We start from the raw sequence: 24,892 nt of genomic DNA, 5'->3' as shown, positions 1-24,892 counted from the left end.
AAAAAGTAAGTCGGTCAAACCACATGAGTTATTGGAATTATGTCGACGAGTACACGTCTCATATTTGATTTCGTGGACGAATTCATAAAATGAAGAATCATACAACCATTGAAACATGTTCTGAAATTCCGAATGCTTTTGAAAGTCTAGAAATGGCAGAGTGTGGTATTTCAAGTAGCAATTTTCCACTCTTTCTCAGGAAATTTCTCACTAGTTTATAATCAAGAAATTATTGATGTAGGTATGACTAAAACTGAAAGTGGAGATTCATATAATTTAAAACGATTTCACAGCTGATCCTGAGAAGAGTTGTACCTCGAAAACCATAATGAGGATGCAACAGAATTATTAGACCAGGGGTGAAACCTTAAAAAATGGTAAAAAGTGAAAAAATAATAGTACGGTGAAACCCATTAGAAAAAAAGGGACATACAATGAACATGAAAGGAAAAGTAAATTACGGGCGATATGAGTTCGGGAAGTAGGAGGGGGTGGGATTTTGAAAGTAAAAAATGGTTTATCTCGTTTTCCGGCAAAAGTACAAGTCCTATGGAAAAAAATTCAAAAGCAAAGTTGTAGGTAATAAAAAGATCTGCAACTTTTGTATCTACAATTTTTTCACATAACCTTAAAGCTTATGTGAAAAATCAAAATATCCAAGTTTTTGGTTTTTTATTTTTATCTTCTTCGAAAAAAAATTTTTCTGTAATTCATTTGATTTAGAATATTAATTTCTTCAACTTATTTTGACTTGATATCGAATTTTCAATCGAAAATTCTCACGTCAAAATATCAGCTTTTTAAAAAAGTCGGTGTGCTTTTTGTTCGTTGAAATCTCTACTTTCTGATGGTGTGAAAAAATATACATTACTATAGTATATGTTCTCAGAAAATGCAAAGAATTGAAAAAAACTTGAATTGGAAATTTTTTTTAATCATTATGTACAAATTTTGAGCTATTTATTAAAATTTACATTTCAATTACTCAAAAATCATAAGATTCCATGTAACAATAACAAACAACATTGTTAGAATGAATTTTGGCAGTGTATAATTTGAAAAGAAAAACAAGGTCTTGTCTCTAAAATCGGTTCAATCTTCCGTTAAAGTAAATGGAGATATAGCCATCGATTCATTATTGCTATTTCAAAGGATATCGTTAACGATCGACAGTAAAAAAGCAAGCAGCTATATTGTTTTTGATAGGTACCCCGAAATTAAAAAATCAGTACCTGTCACATTAGAACCAGTAGAGCACTTAAACTAAAAGAGGAGAACGTAGTCGTGGAAAAACCTCAGACAATATGCCATTGCAGAGTTTGATCATCAAAACCATACAAAAATAGAATTTTTGCAAAAAAAAATTTATCTAACGAGAAAAACAAAGACAAAATAATAAAAACTTCAATGAAAAAATTATGGTCACAAGGGTTTCCTGTAAATAAGTAGAAGAAGATGCTGATGCTGACATAATTAAGACCTTGATAGAAATTGCCAGATATACTAATAAAACTGTCAATGTTGTGGGTCAAGATATTGATCTTTAGGTCCTTTTAAATCAATTAAATTCAAAAAATCATGACATTTATTTTCTCAAATCAGGTTCTGAAAATATCAAGGATCTATTTTTCACACATGAATCCTTCAAATATATTGTTGTATTTCTGCATTGTTTTTCCGGTTGCGATACAACATCTGGATTTGCCGAAGAAGGAAAGAAAAGTATCGTGAATTTATGATTAAACGCTAAAAATTTGTCAAATTCGGCCAATGTTTTTCATAAGAAAGATGCAAGTAAAGAAGATATAAAAAATGGATTACAAATGATAAAATCTATTTATAAATGTGAAAATGGATAGATAACTATGAATAAATTAGATTTCAAAAATATCAATTGGCAAAAATTAAATCAACTTTCATTTTGGCAAACCTCCCACCCACAGAAGGAGCAGCAGAACAACATTGTTACAGGGCATATTATCAGCTTCAAACTTGTTTGGGTAACGAACTGACAGCAACAATTATAGCTGGAAGCAACGTAAACGTGGCATTATGCCCAAATTTACAGAAAAGGAAATAATTCCGGAAGTATTGCTTAAAACTATTTGCTGCAGCTTTGAAACTGGATATAACAGTTTAAAATGTGGCTGTCGAAAACATGGTTTAAAATGAATATCACTGGAGTTTTTTCCCAACACCAAATCGTTATTTTTACACTTCGACACGTGTTTCGATCACCAAGTGATCGAGGTGTAAAAATAACGATTTGGTATTGGGAAAAAACTCCATGAATATTCATTACTACACCAAAGGTTCCAAACAGTACATCATAAGTATGGTTTAAAATGCACAAATTTATGCTCAACTTGTCATGGTTCTAAAAATTGCTCCAATATGGAAGAAAAAACCTACGAGGAAGTTGATGATTCAGATGAAATTGTGGGTGAAGAAGAAATGCAGACTGAAAATGATATTGGAGGCGAAGAAGGTGATGGTCTTGAAGATTTTGAAGATCAACTAGAATTGGAAAGGTTTGTCGAATCTAACGATGAAGAAATGCCATCAAGGAGACAAAAACTAATCTGTTTAAAAAAAATCTACGTACGACAACCCTCAGAAGTCGAAACTTGAGTGAGCTAAGGATTAACGAGGTCTTACCGTTTAACGTGTGATTCCTAACACGGGTTGGACGATAGCAAGTGAAGATCGATCGTTCAGACTAGGGCTTGAACCACCGACCAACACGGCAGTCAATTCGAGTGAGTGAACAAATCACCCACGCCGAACCGCTTGGCTACCGACCGATGGATAAGTAATTAAAATTGAATATATTTATAAATGTTTTTCAAAATATTATAATGAATAATGTCATCAGAAATAGTACGATTTACTTGATATTTATATTTTATGAGATTTTCTATGACATGAATGTAATTATGATTTAATAAATAAACTTTTTAACTGGATAAAATTACGGTAATCACATTTTTCTGATAAAATTGTACATGATGATTTTAAAAAATCGAATTCAAGTTTGTTTCGATTTTTTGCATTTTATGAGAACATTTACTATAGTAATGTATATTTTTTCACACCATCAGAAAGTAGAGATTTTAGCGAACAAAAACCACACCGACTTTTTGAAAGAGCTGATATTTTGACGCGAGAATTTTCGATTGCAAAGTAGGGTGCTTTTTTCATATTAAGTCAAAATAAGATGAAAAAAATCAATATTTTGAATCAAATAAATTACAGTGTATTTGGAACATAAAAAGGTAAGTTTTCACCAAATTTCGTGAAAAAAAATGTTTTTAAGAAAAATAAAAAACCAAAACTTGGTTATTTGAATTTTTCACATAAACTTTGAGGTTATGTGGAAAAATTGTAAATACAAAAGTTGTAGATCTTTGTATTACCTATAACTTTGGCATTTAACTTTTTTCCATAGCACTTGTAGTTTTTGTAGTTTGAAAGTGGCTTACTAAGCATATATTATGCCATGGCCTACCCTCATATAAGTTTGAATATTATGGCTTGGGGCAAAGCAAAGGATTTTTCCATAGTCTTTATAGCACAGAAACGCAACTTTCAATATGGTTTTCCGGGATAGCTGCCGGCCCGTTTTTATAGACAAAAAAATATTGACAGCCCCCTCCATCTTCATTCTTAAATGTTTTTCATTTGTTAGGCAAAACCATGAATTATATGATAAGACTGCTTCAGAACACAGTCATAATACAAGAAACGGTGATCTTCTAAAAATCCCATAGCATCTCATGACAAGGTATAAAAATCCCCTCAGTATAATGTCATCGCGTGCTTCAATAAGCTCCCAAATGTAGTTGAACAAATCACAAGTGACGAAGTATTTCATGATTGTATTAAAACTATGCTTTTAGAAAGATGCTATTACAGTTACCAAAATTTTTCAATTAACAATCTCACAATCAAATTCACAGTGGACGTGATATTATTTAGATTATATTATGTCAATGGTGTAAAATGTTCACTCAATTTGTGGGCATATATGCTTATTTGTGTATGTGTGTATATGTGTAGTATATATATATATATATATATATATATATATATATATATATATATATATATATATATATATATATAAACAATTCCTTGGAGTTATTTGGGATAGCAGCGAAGCGCAAGTGTACTCTTATAACATTATATTTTCAATATTTCGACAATGGTTATTGTCATCATCAGGGAGAATGTTAGTGAGATTGGTCGCAATTGAGTTGAGTTAAAATTAAAATATGAACGTTGTGATCATGATAAAAACACGTAACAACTGTAAAATTACAAGACATATGAAGTAAGTGAAAGCTACAAAATATATACGTTAAATGAGGAATATTCATAAAATTGTTTTTTTTTTAATTTGAGAATTTACGTTCATTCTCAAATATATATAAATATATATATATATATATATATATATATATATATATATATATATATATATATATATGCTGAACTGGTTTTTCCGGGTATTTGATCCGTGTATGTGATATTATCTCTAATTTCACCGACGTTTCGACAGAATCTCACGGGGAGATGAGGTCAACTAAGAAGAAGAAGAACTCAGGTAAAACTCAACAACATTTAAATAGTAGGTAGTAGAGGGTTTATGGACTACTCTATTTCTGAACACATAACGAATACCATTTTACCATTATAGTAAGAAGTGAGTTGAGCAAGGTCAACAAACTTCTGAACACGTAACAGCACACCTTGATAATGACAAATGAGATTTTGTCGAAACGTCGGTGAAATTAGAGATAATATCACATACACGGATCAAATACCCGGAAAAACCAGTTCAGCATATTCCTATCCGTGAAAACTTCAGATTTCATATATATATATATATATATATATATATATATATATATATATATATATATATATATATATATATATATATATATATATATATATATATATATATACAACTAACTTACCTTATATACCCAACTCTATCAAAAATGGTGAATAAATATCATTAGTATCATTATTACTGACTGTCATCATTATTGCTGGAAATCGAGATTTACCATTTTTTACCCTTAAAAACTCATCCCCTCCCACTTGCCGAACTCAGATCGCCCGTAATTTATCTTTCCTTCATTTTTATCAGATTCCCCTCCTTTTCTAATGGGTTTCATCCTATTGTTATTTTTTTGGTTTCAAAAATTATCGACCCTGGTCTATGTATGACTCACTCGGAAGAAAAACCGCCGCGGACGCATTCTTTTTATTTAGGCTCGTATCGACCTTTTCAATGAAGCCACCCATAGTAAATTTCCGTCGGAAAAATCAAACTATTCGGAAGCCTATGGTTTAATGTTTTTAAACCAGATTGCGGGCTTTAGAGATCTTGTAGAACGTGGATTGAAATTGGACACGAGGCTGTTTGGGTTATCAATCAGTAAAACATCCTCTATGGAGAGGTATCACTTAGATAAATCTCAAACTTGAATGATGAATGCGTATTGATAATTATTATTCATTTGAAACTTTGATAGTGAGGTATTAAGTCCTTCATCTCATAATTGAAGAAAAAAGTTGCTTTTATTTTCAGATTACCTTGGTCGGTCGCATTCAGAAACAAAAAATTTGAAAGAAATTGTAATTTTTCATATTATCAAAAAACTAGTCAACAGAAAGGCTACCAGAAAAATTTAGCAGTTATTTGCATAGCTGAGAAAATTGAACTTCGCCTTTCACTATAACTCTATATACAGGGTGTCCCTGGACTTCCTCTTTTCCTCTCGGGAATGTATAGATGGGGTCAAAATATCACCAGTACTTCATATAACTTTTATTCCAAAAATACTTCGTTACCAAGTAACGGGCCCTCGAAGTTACAAAATGAAAAATGTTTTTCTTTGATAACTTTTCAAGTGAATATTCAAAATCATCCAAATTTTGGAAATTGACTAAACAAATGAATTCCTTCGATGAGCTTTCATGCAGGAGTCAGTTGTTTTGCTACAAAGTCAGGAACGGACTGCCCCCGATGGTCCACACCCCAAAACTTTGAAATGACAGATATTTTTCAATATTTTTCAACAAATTAAGGTTACTTGGACAATTTTATGAATAAAAGTACTCGTGTGGAAAGTCGATCGGAGCAACGAGTCTTGATAAAAATGTAGTTTCACTCGACGACATCAAACCCGCTCGTCCACCATTATTTGAAATGAATAATTATCAAAGCAGAAATAATAATGATAACGTTAATTCAACAATATTTATCCTGAGATGTCTACCATTATTCGAAAATATTAGTTTTTAAGGAAAATGGAAATGATAGGTAAAATGTTCATAACGAATTTTTATAATGCAAACACGTTTAACTAACGAAACTCAAGAGCCTCAAGAGCAAACAGAAATGAAAAATCCGCTACAGAAACTGCTCGATATGACCACCTTCTCTCTCTATACATTTTCTTAGTCTGCGAAGACACCCTCTCTGTACTTGAAATAGCTTTCCAGGGTCGTTTCGTATGGCTTCACAATGTAATGTTATTCTATTCAACAATGCATCTCTTGTGTGAATAGGTGTAGCGTAAACAAGGCTTTTTAGATGCCCCCACAGAAAGAAATCCAATGGATTTAAATCCGGAGACCGCGATGGCCATGAATATGGCCCACCTCTACCAATCCATCTATTGTGGAAAATATGGTTCAGATGGTCACGCACAATCAAACTAAAATGAGGAGGAGCGCCATCATGCATAAACCACATATCTCTTCGGGTTTGCAATGGAACATGATCCAAAAGTCCATTCAAATCGTTCTGAATGAACTCCAAATAACGTTCTCCATTCAATCGGTCCTATAGAACGAATGGTCCTATAAGATGGTTTCCTATGATACCAGCCCAAACATTCACGTTGAATTTCCGTTGGTGTTTGGTTTGCAATATCCCATGGGGATTTTCTTCGGCCCATATATGGAGATTATGAGAGTTGATAACTCCATCTCTACTGAAACCTGCTTCATCAGTGAATAAAACTCGATTAATAAAAGTCATATCCTCTCTTTGTCTATCCATGAACCAATTGGCATATTCCAGTCGTGCTGGAAAATCTTGAGGTGTCATGGCATGTACCTTCTGGATATGAAATGGGTGGAGCAGTTGTTCCCTAATTATTCTATGAATAGTGGACTTGGATGTATGGAACTGTTCTGATAGATTTCTGATGCTCATTGAAGGATCATCAGCGACGGCTTCCAAAATATTTTCCTCCAATACAACGGTACGTACAGTCCTAGGAGCGCCCTCACCACTTCGTTTTGGCAAAACTGTACCTACAATAATATCGAAATAAAACAACGTGCTCAAATTAATTATCAATTATTACATACCTGTCTCCCTCAAGCTGCGATCGACACGCTCGAATGTTTCTCTTGACGGTACCGTTCGATTGGGAAAATGCTCGGAATACAGACGACGAGCTTCTGCAGCATTACAAAATGCTCGTCCATAAAATACATGCATATCTGCATATTCATTGAATGTAAACTGTTCGGCCATATCAAAAAAATTCAAAATATCCTATAGAATATTGACAATACAATGATAGTCATATGACAACGCACCACTCAACAAAACAAAATCGCATTCCAGTTTCTCATTTTTTATCAAAACTTTCTAAAAGGTTTTTTTGTCAACATCTGTGAAAGAAATGGAACATAATTATTCCCTGGATATTTTTCACCTGATCATGTGCAGCCGTTTTTGTAGTTCATTCGTTTGCTTTTTATTAGTACAGTAAATATTTTTTCCGATGTACGTTTTATCAGCTAAATTTAGATTCGTGTTAAAGAATTTCTCCCATAAAATTATAATTATCAGTGAAACTCCTCAACAGTTTAGCTGTGAAGAAGAATTTGACACATTCGAATGTTGAGTTTCATGAGATTCAGATAACTGATCAACACGAAACGTGATTATTCCACACGTATTATGTACATACAAAATATGGAATGAATTCGATATTTCATAGTAGAGTAGCTTGTTAGTTTAAAAACACCACGAATCTACAGAACTTGATATTTCTATTGAAAAAATATCTGCTATAACAATTGTGACTTAAACTTCCATATAGGTACTGTACTTTTTGTTTACGACTTCATTCTAGCATACTTTGTATTATTCCTGTTATAAATGTTGTTGAATTAACGTTATCATTATTATTTCTGCTTTGATAATTATTCATTTCAAATAATGGTGGACGAGCGGGTTTGATGTCGTCGAGTAGAACTACATTTTTATCAAGACTCGTTGCTCCGATCGACTTTCCACACGAGTACTTTTATCCATAAAATTGTCCAAGTAACCTTATTTTGTTGAAAAATATTGAAAAATATCTGTCATTTCAAAGTTTTGGGGTGTGGACCATCGAGGGTAGTCCGTTCCTGACTTTGTAGCAAAACAACGGACTCCTGCATGAAAGCTCATCGACGGAACTCATTTGTTTAGTCAATTACCAAAATTTGGATGATTTTGAATATTCACTTGAAAAGTTATCAAAGAAAAACATTTTTCATTTTGTAACTTCGAGGGCCCGTAACTTGGTTACGAAGACTTTTAGGAAAAAAAGTTATATGAAGTACTGGTGATATTTTGACCCCATCTATACATTCCCGAGAGGAAAAGAGGAAGTCCAGGGACACCCTGTATGTAGTTAGAACTCAATATTGTTATTTTTTGTGTGGTTGTAGTAATAAAGGCGTTTATAATTTTTTTTCTCCGTGGTGTGCGCTGGTCAAGCCCTATCCCTCGAAGAGCCAATACTTTCGGATAAGCTCGCCAGAATTATCAACCAATGACCACTCCCCACACCGTGGGGTAAGTGATCATTAGGTCCGAGAATAATGTGTCCTGAGCAATCGCAGTGAGCCAAGAATGACAGCCTTCTGCATCTGTGCGAATAAGATTTCTGCCTTAGTGCGGCAAGCCTGTATGATTTTAAGATTCGCGAGTAGAAAGGGCATCATTCAACCAAAGACTCCAATAATCAGAACAATCATCTTGACGGAGTGATCTGGATACAGTCTGCAGAGTTCGAAAAAAAAATCTCGATATATTATTCGTTTTTCCTCCTCTTTTCTGACGATATTTTTATCGCCAGGAGCTGAAAACTCCACGACAAATATCGTTTTGCTCTGGTGGTCGAGAAGGACTACATCAGGCTTATTAGCTTGTATGAGCCTGAGAGTGGGGGACGAATAGTTCCAATAAATTTGACACTTCTCGTTCCCCACTACGGATTCAATATCCCCTGGAGCGTAGGGCAACACCGGTGTTTCGTCAATACCGTAAGAGTGCCGTAGATGGTAATATAGCCCTCTCAGGGCCGCGTTATGTCGATGGATATAGGCCGAGACCGCATATGCTGGACATGATGATAGCAAGTGCATTAGGGTCGCGGGCGCCTCGCGGCAGGCCCTACACCTTGTGTCAGGAACCTCCATACCCATCACGCGACTGCGTTAGACTCAGGTGTTGAAGACACCATTGAACCCCTCAGTTTCCGACTTCAGTCCACTGGACCTGAGAAAAGCGAAAGACAGGCGCTTTGATGAGCCTAGGTCTCCAATGTTATTGAAGAAGACCCAAAGCATTGGCTTATCCTCGTGTTTCCGCAGAAGTAAGGTGATCTCTGCGGCTTTTATCTAAGCTTTTTGCTGGAAGGGTTCCACCTCATTCAGTGTCGAGTTCATCAGCTGCTCGGGCAGCTGCCCTAAAAAGAAATGCTCAAATTCCTGCTCTCTCATGCTCACGGACCATGCAGAGAAGGGGATCCGAACTCCTGACGACTTTACAGGCTGTATCCAGTACCATTCTGTCATGTAGACACTCCAAACTCAAAAGTCCACGGCCTCCCTGTTGTCGGGTGAAGTACAACCGTGCAACGGACGATTTGGGATGCAAACTCCTATAGAGATGCATCATTTTTCGGGTCTTTACGTCGAGTTGATACAGCTCCTCCAGAGTCCACTTCACTACTCCAAACGAGTAGAGTAAGATTGGAACGGCAAGCATATTTGGTGCAGCAACTTTGTTCTTCCCCGACAGTTCCGATGACCAGATCTGTCGAAGTTTGTGCTGATACTTGCCGCGGAGAGAGTTTTTCACTGCTGTTACCTCTTGTGAGTGGCGTTGTTTTACCCCGAGGTAAGTATACGTCTTTCCGGCATCCAGATGGTGTAGGATGCTTGCACATTTGTCTATCCCGAATTTCATACCGATAGCATGCGTGTACTCTTCCACCACCCTCAAAGACTAATGGAGATCCTTCTCTCCGGAGCCATAATGTTTAAGATCATCTATATAAAATAAATGGGTGACCTTATTATTATTATTTTCAAATGACAATCTATATTTAATAAATCCATAAAGTCCATATTCATGCCCGGTTCACTTTATTTGTTTTTTTCTCTCCATTTTCGCTCCATTTCTCACTTTTCTCTTCGATTTCCATTCACCTAACTTAATCTAGTATTGTAATGCGGTGCTATTGTGATCGTTAGTCTATAAATACGATATTTATTGTACAAAATTTTTAGAACATAATTTTTAGAATAGATCGAATTCTTAATGAACAAAAACATTCATGATAGTTATTCAGTCATAATTTACCAGCTTGGACATATTATAATTATTAAAATTCGAAATTAACCTTCTTCAACTTTATTCCTCAGGTTGGTATAGTTGGCCGAACTGGCGCAGGTAAATCATCTTTGATTGTAGCCCTCTTTCGGTTAGCACCCACAGAGGGTTCAATTTTTATCGACGAGGTGGATACAAAAAAAATAGGTCTTTCAGATTTGCGAAAAAAGATTTCTATCATCCCACAAGATCCAGTATTATTCTCGGCTCCTTTGAGGTACAACCTAGATCCCTTCGATGAATTTGAAGATACTGAACTCTGGAAAGTTTTGGAACAGGTACTAACAAAACTAACTTATTTCTCTTTTTGAACTTTCTTAGTGGTAGTTATTCAACCAGGTATTTTTCGTTCAATATCTGAATCACACACCAGTTATGAAACTGAATAAATTTTAATTCAGGTGGAACTCAAAGACGTAGTTGATTCTTTGGATTTTATGGTAACTGAAGGAGGTAATAATTTCAGTTTGGGGCAGAAACAACTCATATGCCTAGCGAGAGCCATTCTGAGAAATAACAAGATTCTGGTATTAGATGAAGCAACTGCAAACGTCGATCAAAGGTAAGGAGAGACTAGTAGGCTTCTGCTCTCTAAGTAAGCTAAGTATTTTTTATCTAAATTTGTTTTTAATCGAAATTATTTGTAACATTGGATACTGTAACCAATTCACAAAAAACTCAAATGTATCACCCCAATTTATATATTTTTTTATGTTTTGATTATTCATATCTCCCTACTCTTCATACGGTCCTCGTTGATGAGACTAACTTGTTTCGCTTGATCTTGTCGAATGACAGCATCAAGTAAGACGTTAAATTAAGGTCATTAACTAGGGTCGATGCAAGAATTGTCCTTTGGGATATAACAGCGTCGAGGATACCTTGTCAAACACCACATACAAATACCTTTCTCAAAGAAAGCTTTCATAATCTTGATGATATACCTGATGAGTCTGATACAAAAAAAGGATTTGGAAAAGCTGAATACACTTATTTGAATTAATGAATCGAAGAGGTTTTGTATTAAAGTGTATAATATATTAAAATTCTTGCAAAGCGCTTTCGACTTTTGTCATCATCAGTGCTCACCTGAAAGTAAGTGATCTAGTTGAAAAGGGAATTTAGTGAAATTGAAGTTGTAAAATTTTTTAAGGTTAAGAAATTTGGAAAAATTGTTTGAGATTACTTACTTGTCAGGCAACAGGAAGTATCAAGATAAGTGAATTGTACATTGTAATATTTAAATTATATAAAACAAAATAGGCTTATAGCCAAGAAAATACATTTTTGGATTCAGGCCATGTGGTTCAGTCAAAGTATCTTATGAAGAAGGACAACTTGAGACAGAATGTGTCAAGTGTCATGTTAAAATAATGGTACCAACTTGAGGAGTGGTCCATTATGGGTTTGATTGAATATGTAGAGGAAAAATATTGAATAAATTATATTAATAAACTGTGATTAATTAATAATTCATAATCCTCTTATGAAGGGGAAGGAAATCTCTGTTTAAGTTTACTTGAGTATTCAAACAATGATCATTGTTAGAAAGTTCTTTAGAAATCTCCAACTCTTCAAACAAGTCAAGTCTAAGGAAATTTTTATTATCTATTTTATGTAATATTTTGGAATTTCTATTGGGACTAAAGTTGTGGTTGTGAAATTTTATGTGGTGGCCAAAAGCAGATTTATCAGGTTTTTTTATATGTTCATTAATACGAGTGAAAAGAGGTCTACAGGTTCTACCAATGTAAGATGCCGAACAATCAGAACAGTTAAGCTTGTAGACTCCGCTACAGTTTAATTTGTTGATTTTGTCTTTAGAATTTACTAAAAAGTTACTTAAGTTGTTTTGAGATTTAAAGGAAATTTTTGTACCAGGTATGGTATTTTCTATAAATTTGGAAATAACAGTACACATATTTTGATCAAAATAAGGTAAGGAAAAATATCTCACAGAAGGTGAATTAACCAAGGTGGTGGAGTTAAAGGCCAATCTTCTATCTGATCTGAGTTTAAATTTACTAATTAATTTGTGAATAATGTATGGTTGATAACCATTGTTGACAGCAATCTGTTTTAAAGTATTTAATTCTGAATTGAAATTGGAGGGAGATAAGGGAATGTTCAACAATCTGTTAACATTTTATGTTGCATGGGATGAAATGAATTGAAAGGAATGACATGATCAGTCTGGGTTGGTTTTCTGTAAATGGAAACATCTAGTTTGTTGTAAGTTTTTGTTATAGTCAGATCTGAAAAGTTTAATTTATTGTCTTGTTCTATTTCAAGTGTAAATTTGATTTTGGGATGTAAGTTATTTAAGGAGTCAAGGATATCATGTACTACATTAGAGTTGCCATCTATGAAAACCAAGCAGTCATCAACATATCTGTACCAACTGAGAATCTTATCAATTTTATTAATTATGAATGAATTTTCTAAATTTTCCATGAAAATGTCAGCCAAGAAAGGTGAAAGAGGGTTACCCATTGCTAGGCCATCAGGTTGACTGTAAAATTTATTGTTAAAGACAAAAAAATCTTGGGAAATGCAAAATTTAAGTAAAGTTAATATATCTGTTTTGGTGGAGTCAGAAGTTAAGTGTTGAGAAAGCAAGTTAGAAACTAAAGGTAGGGTTTCAGATTTTGGGACGGAAGTGAACAGGTTGCTAACATCAAAGGATATCATGAGGGTGTTGGAATTGACTTGTTTGAAGAGTTGGAGATTTCTAAAGAACTTTCTAACAATGATCATTGTTTGAATACTCAAGTAAACTTAAACAGAGATTTCCTTCCCCTTCATAAGAGGATTATGAATTATTGATTAATCACAGTTTATTAATATAATTTATTCAATATTTTTCCTCTACATATTCAATCAAACCCATAATGGACCACTCCTCAAGTTGGTACCATTATTTAAACATGACACTTGACACATTCTGTCTCAAGTTGTCCTTCTTCATAAGATACTTTGACTGAACCACATGGCCTGAATCCAAAAATGTATTTTCTTGGCTATAAGCCTATTTTGTTTTATATAATTCAAATATTACAATGTACAATTCACTTATCTTGATACTTCCTGTTGCCTGACAAGTAAGTAATCTCAAACAATTTTTCCAAATTTCTTAACCTTAAAAAATTTTACAACTTCAATTTCACTAAATTCCCTTTTCAACTAGATCACTTACTTTCAGGTGAGCACTGATGATGACAAAAGTCGAAAGCGCTTTGCAAGAATTTTAATATATTATACACTTCAATACAAAACCTCTTCGATTCATTGATACAAAAAGTTTTAGAACGGCCTAATACGTTAGATTTGTTGAAAAATCTGTTTTCCGTTAACCCAGCTTTCGCCTCCTAACAAACGACAACCCTCAAAAGCCCAAACTTGTGAGAGCTAAGGATTAACGAGGTCTTGCCTTCCAACGTATGATTCCAAGTATGGACAGGCAGTGAAATTTGTTCAACCGACCGTAGGGCTGGAATCACTGTTTGATATAGCAGTCGATTGAATGAGTAAAATGAACCACTCGGTAGCCCGATCGGCTACCGTCCCACCGATATATCCAAATATCAAAAACCACTGCCAACGGCTCCCTTTGTTTCTTAAATGAGCCAACTCTCTAACATGTAACAGGATCTAGAAGATTGCCAGTTAATCTCTGACGAGATTATTCAGTATTTCTGAGAGTACAAGAATTTTCAATACTTTCAATGTTAACAGCACTCTTCATGATCTCGGAAATACCCGATAGTTAGACAATTGATGTATAATCCTTCGAAAGCTCTCTGATGACAGAGGACATATTCTCGACTATATGACACTTTGTAAATACTCTCTTCACTCATAAAATAATTAATTTATTAAACACGTTCACACCACTCGCTGTCACCAAGTAAAATACACGCATTTTTTTAGGGTATCACCCAATTTCAGTTCACAGTGCTCTGAATTGGCTCAATATATGAAACTCATTTTTCCGATGACATCACATGAAAGATTTTTCAATATTCTTAGATTTCTGATTGACCTACGAGTGTGAGTCACATACTTCGTTGGTAGGAAAGCTATATTTTCGATGTGAAACATCTATAGCAGCATGAAAAAGCGATTGCTGGCGTGGCGACTCATGTCGTGGAGACGGGTAGCCATGCTCAAGAGACTATGCGAGTCACTTTCCACTAGTTCGGCGTTACGCCATCTCTCTCGCCACACTGACCTCGAATACCTATAGTGTCTGCAGTTATGTGTACCGCAGTACACATAACCTGTTTTAATTAAATATTTTTTGTTTAAATAACTGAAAATAAAATATGTCTGACAGTGATAATTCAAAAAGGAAAAGTGGGCAGCCTCCTGCAAAGATAGCAAAATCACACTACGACACACTATCAAATCAACAGTAAGTTAATTACATTTTTATTTTTTATAATTAACTAGCGACTGCTCCGGCTCCGCACGGGTAAAATGCTGATACTAAATATACTACAGAATGTCTTTTATTTCTGACCGGGATATTATAAGCTTATATCGTCATAGTTACGCTATCAATAAAGAGGGTCATAACTCCCTTGGGACATTATAAATTTTATAATTCCCTCTACCTTTCACAAGTAAAAATAAATAGAAATGAAAACTGAACCATATTTTATTTATTCACGTCATTACAAATAATAAATGTACAATTTTGAAATGTTCCCTGAAAATTACTTCCGCCACTGGAAACAATTTCTTCTTTTGTATGGCTGGAGCTTCTGTTCACTACAGTCGAGGTACCTGCCTCTTCTGATGACAAAGTAGACAACATACGCGCCGTTTCATTTCTCAATTCGATGCTATCCTCCAAATACCCCTCCGCCACCGTGGAACTTTTCCAACCTCCGTGTCTTTTTAAGTTAGTCATAGTTGCTCCTGCATTGGCTAGAGCAGTAGCAGAAGTGCGACGAAGGCAATGTCCCGTATAGGAAGATGAGTTTGGCAATCCTAAATACATTGCGATTTTGCTGGGGATTTTCCCAAACATGTTTTTTCCAATTGGCTGAGATGATTTATTTTGTCGGAAGCTCAAAAAAAATCGTTCAATACCTTCAGGACGCAAAGACATATAAAGTCTTAATAAAGGCAAAGCGGAGAACTCTTTTTCATCCACAACTGTAAATTTCTTCGATACACCAGTTTTACTTTCCGGTACGTTCACTACCATAACGGAATCCCGGTCCTCTATATCCGATATCTTCATATTCAAAAGTTCCTGACTTCTGCATCCTCCAAAATAACCCATAATCAAAACAACCTATAACAAAAAAAAGGAAATAAATACACACAAAAAGGAAAATAAGAAAAAAATTACCTTATGCAATAAATGAATATCATTAGGAGCGTCCTTTAGGAATCTGATAACATCTTTTGGAGATAAAACAGCAGACTTTTTCGGCTTATAACTCTTACTCAAAAAAGCCTGTAGTTCATTGAACTTGGTGATATCTCGTTTCTCATGTATAGTCACCATCGATTTTAGCATTGACCATTTAGTCCATAAAGAATTCGGACTATACGTTTCTGACTGAAACGAATAAACACAATTACTACCAAATCTACCGAAAAACATAGAAAATTCCTTACCAGTTCTTGAAAATATGCCAGAAATACAGTTTCAGTGACATCTTTTGGCATAACATTTTTCCGTGTCAGCCAGTCCAGATATATCTTGTATTCTTTTTGGTATACGGCTTCACTTTTCGATGGAATTAATGATTCTCTTGCTTGTTCAGCTTTTTTCAAAATATCCTCCATTATATTTGAGGTAGAAAACACGTTTTCACCGCAAACACAGCTTGATAACAAAGTTCTGTTTATAAACAAGTAACATAGCAACAACCTAGCAACAAGAAAACTCTACTATAATCAACGGTACCTGATTCAAATATACCGGGAAGGTAATGAATTGATACATTTTTCCGTTTCAAAAATGAACAAAATTTTATTGAAATCGGTCAGAAATAAAATTATCTATGTACCACGGGAATTAATGAGCCTTAATAACCTCAGGCAATTGCTGTCCCTCGGGCCAGAGGCCCTCGGGACGCAAACTTTGCCATCGGTAATTAAGGCCCTCTTAATTCCCTTGATACATAAATAACTATTATTTGCATCAGAAACCTCTAAAATTATCAGTGTTTCTCTAATATATTATGCATGTTATATGCATGTTATATTCACTCTTTTGAATATGACTTTAAAAAAAACACTTATTTTCAATTACAGACTTTCTTTGAATAACAACAAAAGAATCGTTACAAAAACTACAATAAAAAATGGAAGAGAATCTAAGTTGATACTAAACGAATTCTAAATTAGTTCTGACAATGATTTGACAATGTCAGCAGGAGACGATGGGAATAACAAAAGTATCACGTTTTCATTCAGACTCGTGGTTAGCTCGACATCTTCTTCGACAGGGTCTTCTAGACGGACGCTGGGTCTTCTTCTAGGAACGAATCTTGCCAGGGTTCTGGGTACTATTCTTGTTCTTGGTGGTCTCGGTGGGTTGTCGTTGCTTGAAGAGGTGATTCCGATCGCAATTGACTTCTTGCGACGGCACTTGCACAAAATATACAAAATCACTAGTGCGATGATGAGAGCAATTGTAAAATACGTGAACCAAGAAATGTGTTTGTTCACGAACGGTTCGTTGATGAGTTTGTCCAATTCATCTGTGTTCAACTTGTGTTCAGCGATGTTGAGATCGTCGACATTTATTTTATTTAATTTCAGGAGTTTCAGCTCCGGGAGTTTTGATTTTTCCGGAAGGTGGTCACAGCATCGATATGGTATCTGGACTGCATGTATGTTGTAAGTTACGTTCTGGTATCTTTCAACGTAATATTTGGATTGAACTTTCGTGTTTCCAATGAAGGCGTTGCATTCAGGCTGAAGTTTCAGGAGAGTATTGGTTTCGATGATTTTTGTAATTACTTCTCTGCCAATACAATTTATGGTGATCGGTAGAGGATCGGATATTGATTTTGAGAAATCACTTGAACATTGTAGTCCTTTGCGTAGATCACTGTTGATTTACAATTTTCAGGCAATTGCAGAGTTTGTTTGAGGAGCTGGGCTTCACAAATAGCGTTGTTGTCTAGCGGGTATGGAAGCACTTCTGCACAAATTTTCAAGTCGGTTTTGATCACTTTACAATTATCTAAATTTTGAAAAGAAGTGTACAACATTGAATCGTCGTCTCGCGCAATAAATTTTTTAAATGTTAATAATATATGGTGAAATCCTGTTCGAGCATCCAAGATTGGTATTGGATATAAATGAAAAAGTGTGTACGTTTCAGGCTCTACTAGGGGAATATTTAAAACAAATACTACTTTATTGTCTGTTTGATATGCTTGCAATTCAATAAGGTCTATGTATTGGGGAATATTTCCAATACTGACGTATAATGGTAAATTATTTTTGCTCAATGTTTGTGATATTTCTTGAAGTGAATAAAGTAAATCTCTTGATGTTATGATTGAACCATGAATTATTTTCAATCGAGCGAAAGTGATTGAATTGATAATATCACCAATAAAAGTTTCAAGGAATATAGGTAGCTTTCCATGAGTGATTCGCATATCTCTAGAGTTTTTATTTGAGCTTCATATTTCGTCTGATATTTCCATTAATGATTTTTCGATTTCTTTTATATCTTGATTGAAAGTCTCTTCATCAACTTGTAGCTTTTGAATTGAAGTTTTTGATCACCGAGGTGGTTACAGAAATTTGATTTTTAATAGATTTTCAATTTGATGTTCGTCTTGTCTTATTTTATTGATACAATCCGTGAAATATTCTCCATCGGATGCGTCAAGGTCTTTTTGGTTATAGAGCGTTTCTGGGGATCGACTAGCTGTATGTCCGAATATTAATTCGTACGGTGTGAAACCTGTTGTTTTGTTTCTCGTATTATTATAACAAATAACTACAAATGGTAAAACGTTCATGGGGTGTTCGTCGGGATTTTCGGCTTTATGGGCGCGAATCATTTCAGCAAATGTGGCGTGGAATCTTTCGATTGATCCGTTCGATTGTAGGTGATTTACACTCGAATATGTTAGTTTAATGTCGTACAAAAAGCATAAGTTGACTTGTGAATTCTCGACCGTAGTCGCAATGTATCCTAAGTGGTGTACCGTAGTGTTGAAAGTGAAGAAGAAGGGTATTCACGACTGATTTCGAGGATTTGTCTTCTATGGCGTATGCTTCTGTGAATTTAGTCAATTCGTCTCTTATTGTCAAAGCGTAGGTAGTATTTTGTGGGGATTTCGAAAATGTCTACATTGATACGTTCAAAAGGGTTTTTGGTGTTTCAGTTATGACGAGAGGTGTAATAAGGTTTTTTCGGCAAATTTTGACTCTTTGACAAATTTCGCATTTTTTCACGAAATTTTCGACGTCTTTAATGAGACCTTGCCAGTTGTATTTCTGTTTTACTCTTCTGATGGTTTCATTAATGCCACGATGTAAATTTGTTTTTCCTGAATGGCACTGATCAATGATTATGGGAACTTGATCGGGGTCAGGAGTTGTCGTTAAGTTTTGACAGACTTTTAATTTGATTTCCTTGTCAGCAAAAATAAATGAAAAAAATTCTAATATGGGTAGTTCTAGGTTGTTTTCGATTGAAAAAGTTTTTCTAAGATCGAATTCATTTTGGGATTTATACTTAAATAATATAGAACATGTGTTCTATGACAGATTCAGGATCAAAAGGAAGGGGTATGATGTAGTATTTACGATCTTTTACTGATTTGCTGGAAAGTATGTTGATTCTATCATTATAAAACTCTTGGTGTTCTTCGAAGAGGTCTTCGATGATTTCATGATGTAATGGTTCTAGTTTGTTTTGCCAAAAGAAACTAACAATGTTTTTATGATGTTTATCAAGAAGTTGAGAATTATCGAATTCTGTTTTAGAATAATCGATTAGAGATTTTGATTTATATAAATTAACAAATGTATTAAATTCTTCTTGAATGGTTTCTACGGGGATTTCGTTTTCAGGGATGTCGTTTCCTTCAGGGTTATTTCTCTCTTCAGGGTTGTTTTCGTTAGGGTTATCACTTATTTCGAGGTCCGCTTTTACTTCGGTTTCGTTCTCGTTAGATGCGTGTATGGAAATTTTGTGTTGGAAATTCGCGCATTCTTTGAAGTACTTGACTTTGATTCGGGATAGTGCATCTGCATTTTTGTTCATTTTGCCGGGTTTGTATTCTATCTGGTAATCATACTCTTCGAGTTTGAGTCGCCAGCGTGCCAGCCTACTACCAGTTAGCTCGTTGAGTTTTCGGTAATCGATGACAACTCTCCATTTCTGTTTACCGGAGGCGTCCATCTTTTTGGGTACAACCCAAACTGAAGATCACCATGGGGATATTGATGGCTGAATAATGCCTTGATTTAGCATTTTTGATATTTGTGTTTTCACTTTCTCCTTGTGTACCTGTGGGTACCTGTAGGATTTCGTAAAGACGGGTCTAGCATCCTTGGTATCAATGGTATGCTTTATTTCGTTGGTAAAAGTGAGATTATCTCCTTCTAAATAGAAGATATCTTCGAATTGGAGGCATAAATCAGTTATTGACTGATGTTCCTCTTCGTTTAAATGTTCGGTTCTTAGTTGCGCTTTGATTTCTTGGATACGGTCAATATGGGGTTGGTTTTGGGAAAATCATTTGTTAATATTCAAAATTGTTTCATGTGTTGGAAGGGGTTCGAGTTTTATTTCAGGAAAATCAATTTGTTTTGGGATCGCGTTTGTATTTACGACAGTAGTGTAGAACATACCGTTTCCATCAATTTTGACTATGGCGTTGGGAATTCTTACTTTTTCTCTTTCTTCAGCTAGCAGTATAGCTTCAGTGTTCTTGAGGTTGCAATGTAATTTGAATATTTTCTCCATTCGGGATTCTATTTGAATTTGGATCGGTTTTTCAGTGAGTATATGGTCATTTATGTCTGAAATTTTGAACAAAGGGACCGTTTTAAAGTTTGTTATAAGTTGTTTATTTTTTAGGTCAATTATACAATTGTAATGTTCAAGAAATTCAGATCCGAGTAAACCGTCAAAGTCGATGTCTAAGTCGTAGATAAAGACTTTGTGTGGATCGTTTTGTGTGAAATTTATTAGGGTGAATTCATTCACGACAATTTTCTGGTCAGTGATACCTTGTATAGTGACGTTTTCAGGGAATCTAAGAGGGTATTTTTCACATGTTTTGGGTTCAAAAATGGATATTCCTGCACCTGTGTCGATGAGGATTTTTAAAGTATTGGAAGAGTCTTTGATGTAGTACAGATTCTTCGAATTCATAGAAAGCATAGGGCTTACATGAACATTTGTTCCGGGAAGTTCACGTTCGGGTTGAAGTCTTGTATATTCAGGGACTGAATTTGTGATTGGACTTCTGATATAGGGTCGATCGATTGGTTGTTCGTTGTCTGGGGTTGAATAGGTGGGTGGTTCGTATTCGGGAGTGAAAGAAAATCCTGGTATATTGAAGGATCTTCAGGTGTTTGAATTTGGTTGTATTGGTAATCTTGATCACTAGGGGTATAGTAATCATAGTCATTATCGGTGGGGTAGTAATCGTTGTATTGATAGTTATAGCTATCAGCTATATGATAGTCTTGATTATCACCTGTATGATAATCTTGAGATTCGTATGTCATGAAATGAGCTCTTTGGTTTTGATTAAAATTGACAGGGTAATTCGGATTTCTTTGAATTACGGGTGGTCTGAATTGGTTTTGAGATTGAGGTCGAGTTTGATTTTGATTAGTCTGGGATCTGTTTGGCTGAGGATTTGTTTGAAAGTTTGGTCTTGAAAAATTCTGATTGGGTTGAGGGTTTGTTTGACTCGAAAAATTTTGATTGGGTTGAGGGTTCGGTCTCGCAAACTTTTGGTTGGAATATTGATAATTTTTTTTGGGTCTTGTTGTCTCATTCGACATTCTGTGGAAATGTGACCTATCTGACCACAAGTCTGACAGGTTCTTTGGGATGTTGGTTGGGGGTTTCGTCTGATTGTTTGTTGAGGACGTGTTTGGTTTGGTCTTTCATTTTTTTGATGTTCGAAATAGGATAGTTGCATTTCTCTCCTAATTCTAACATGGGCTTCAAGTAGATCTACCGGATTTGAGGCACGAATTACTTGACCTATTCGCGGTTCTAGTCCGGTTAAAAGCGTGTTTAATGCCATTGTTTCAATTAGTGCGGATTGCGCGTGTTTCTGTTCCGCAGAAAGGACGGATTTTTGTACACATGCGTGCATTTTGGCATTGTGGACTTGGAGGCGATTGAAAAATATTAAATGTGTTTCATTTGGAAGATGTTTGATACGCTGGAGATCGTGAATCAATGATGTTAGATCTCTGAGTTTCCAAAATATAAATTTAATGAATGTTTGATTTCGGGATAAGTTCCAGGATTCCTTGAACTTATCAATTGTGCTGCTCTACCTCTGAGTTTGTTTTCGATGTGAATCACTAATAGATCGCGTTGGTCTGCTGTTGACATGCGATATGCACAATTACACGCATTTAAGAAAGTGTTCAAAAATATTTGACCACCTTCGAATTCAGGCACTATTGAAAATATTTCTGATAACTTGTATGGTTCGATTGCTTCTGGTTCTGGTTGGTTTTGAGGCATTTTGATTTATCTTAACAAATTTTTGGTGTCAAAATTTGAATGATCGAACAGTACTTATTTACTATTTACAATAATCAATCAGTATGATTATTGATTTTTAAAAGAATTGAACTGATGGTAAATAGATTGCAAAATAAATCGAGACATTTCAATATCGACTTACAGTATTACAATCTTCATTCCGATTCGTCGTGTTCTCGAAGTCGTCCAGCCAGGGGCTTCACCAGGTGTTCCTTCCGCTGCTTCCTCGAGTGATGACTCCTCAGGGGTTGTTGGTTCTTTCTCTGTTGAGGGATTAGAATCCGCCGCTACTAGTTAGGGTTTCCTTGTTCTAGCAACGTTGTCAGATCCTACAACGACTGCGCCAACAACGACTGTTATATTCACTCTTTTGAATATGACTTTTAAAAAAAAAAACACTTTATTTTCAATTACAGACTTTCTTTGAATAACAACAAAAAAATCGTTACAAAAAGTACAATAAAAAATGGAACAGAATCTAAGTTGATACTAAACGAATTCTAAATTAGTTCTGACAATGATTTGACCTCGCAGGGTCCATTTATAATGTGTAGACTGCGGTGTCAGCAGGAGACGATGGGAATAACAAAAGTATCACGTTCTGCTGACTCTGCTGACTCAAAGTCTTGGAAGTCGTTATCTTGGTAATCTGATACCGGTGAGATCGTCCTACTCACGATATAACATGCATATAAATCTTCCTTCGTTGCGTAGTTTTAAAGACCTCTAAGCATACATAGGGAGAGACAGCGCGAAGCGACTTTGTTTTATACTATGTAGTGATAGTGGATGCAGTGTATATTTGGTCTGTCTCTAGGATCAGTGTCTACTCTCTTGATAGATTAAATTTTAAACAATTTTCTTAGCATATAATGTTTTCTAATAAATTATTAAATAGTTTCAACTTCACCTTCATGAAAAGTGATGCACTAAAACACTTGCTTGAAAAATACATTATTTCATTAAGACTGACAAAATTTTATCTCAAAATCAGTTGATAGCGAGTAGCGTTTGAATGTTTTTCTTATTTGTTATTTGTTAACAGGAACATCAGAAAATTGATCAAATAATTAATTTTCTAATGATGCTGGAATTTATATTGAAAAATGTATTATTGATACCTATTTATAATTTAAGATATTCAGTAATATATTGCAATAACTAGATTAGTTTCTTGAGTTTACTAGTCCTATATGAAAGCCACATTAAAATTTTTTCATGTACATTTTGATTACATTTTTTTTTATAAATATTTCAGTACCCAACAATCATCACAGGCGTCACAAAATATTGTTATTTATGTTTCACATCTGCCAGGCGTCCCGTGACGGCTAACAATTTTTTTGTTTCATTTCAGGACCGACTTATTGATTCAAAAAACAATCAGAGAAAAGTTCAGCAACTGTACCGTCCTCACTATTGCTCATAGATTGAACACTATCATGGATACCGATAAGGTTATCGTCATTAGTTTCGGAAAGATTCTAGAGTTTGATCATCCACACCAGTTACTTCAAATACCAAATGGGCATTTCCTCGGAATGGTACAAGAAACTGGTCCTATGGTCTCATCGCAATTGAAGAATATTGCTTTCGATGCTTACAAAAACCAAAAAAAAACTATACCGAAACACAACATTTTGAGAAATATGAGTTAACTGACAAGGAATTGTTCATTCTTCTTTCAAATATTTCCAGTTTTGCTTTTATAATTTGTTATTTGATTTGATACGTTTAGAATTTGCTACAGATATACTCAGATAAACAACATAGAAAGATTGGTAAATTTTCGTTATGTGGACACCCGGCGATTTTGAAAAAATTTTTGACTGTACTTACGTATTTTGATGCGTAGATTACGAATCCGAAAGAAAAAAGCGGCGCTCTCCCTTATTTAAAAAGTTACGGCCCTTCAAAGTTCAGAAAAGGGCAACTTTTCAGTCTTCTTTTTCACTAAATAAACTATTTAAAAACGCAAGCATTTATTCACTAGGTCACCTTTACAACTTATTCCTCATTCTTTAACACTTTTCACTTCAATAATCAACATTTTTCTTATAAAAAATTAATTTAAAAACGAATGCTTCTCCTGGTGACATTATTCTATTTTTAGGTTAGTTACTAGTGACATTTCAGAAAAAAGCGGTTGGTATTTGCCGTCGCCTACTATTCAAATTCGTAATACACCACCAAAAACCAATTTACGATCTAAAGAGTGAAGGTAAAAAATATTTGAATTACTTCAGGAATATGGACTGCATCAGTCGTACCATCCATATCATTAACCTTAAAAACGTAAAATACGGTGGTATGTAACCAAAAAGCAGCTCCGTACATTTTTTAACATTTTTATAAGAAAAATGTTGATTATTGAAGTGAAAAGTGTTAAAGAAGGAGGAATAAGTTGTAAAGGTGACCTAGTGAATAAATGCTTGCGTTTTTAAATAGTT

At 34.8% G+C, this 24,892-nt stretch overlaps 2 protein-coding genes across 9 annotated transcripts in view; one reads left to right on the top strand and one right to left on the bottom strand.

The window, feature by feature from the left end:
* LOC111516494 (ATP-binding cassette sub-family C member 4) overlaps nt 1–24,685 on the top strand; it is a 259,489-nt gene extending 234,804 nt beyond the window's left edge. For 7 of the 8 annotated variants that reach the window (XM_074178633.1, XM_074178631.1, XM_074178626.1 and 4 more), the window contains 3 exons: nt 10,738–10,983; nt 11,107–11,267; nt 23,800–24,685. In XM_074178633.1, the coding sequence (XP_074034734.1) occupies nt 10,738–10,983; nt 11,107–11,267; nt 23,800–24,100 (708 nt within the window). In that variant the 3' untranslated portion in view covers nt 24,101–24,685. The remainder of the gene's footprint in view (nt 1–10,737; nt 10,984–11,106; nt 11,268–23,799) is intronic. The other variant, XM_074178634.1, reaches the window with a different exon arrangement.
* Nucleotides 15,272–16,835, bottom strand: LOC141483784 (uncharacterized). Its single transcript, XM_074178625.1, has 3 exons — nt 16,340–16,835; nt 16,068–16,280; nt 15,272–16,010 (listed from the first exon to the last, which is right to left on the bottom strand). Exons 1-3 carry the CDS (start codon nt 16,508–16,510, stop codon nt 15,366–15,368), a joined length of 1,029 nt encoding a protein of 342 aa, XP_074034726.1. The 5' UTR covers nt 16,511–16,835; the 3' UTR covers nt 15,272–15,365.
* Nucleotides 24,686–24,892: the final 207 nt, after the last annotated feature.

Source organism: Leptinotarsa decemlineata, unplaced genomic scaffold (genome assembly GCF_025532065.1).
Source record: "Leptinotarsa decemlineata unplaced genomic scaffold, Ldec_3_MD MMD2_tig00004204_RagTag_RagTag, whole genome shotgun sequence".
NCBI classification, from domain to species: Eukaryota; Metazoa; Arthropoda; class Insecta; order Coleoptera; family Chrysomelidae; genus Leptinotarsa; species Leptinotarsa decemlineata.
Note: the sequence above shows the minus strand (reverse complement) of the source record. Positions and strands in the feature narration are given on the sequence as shown.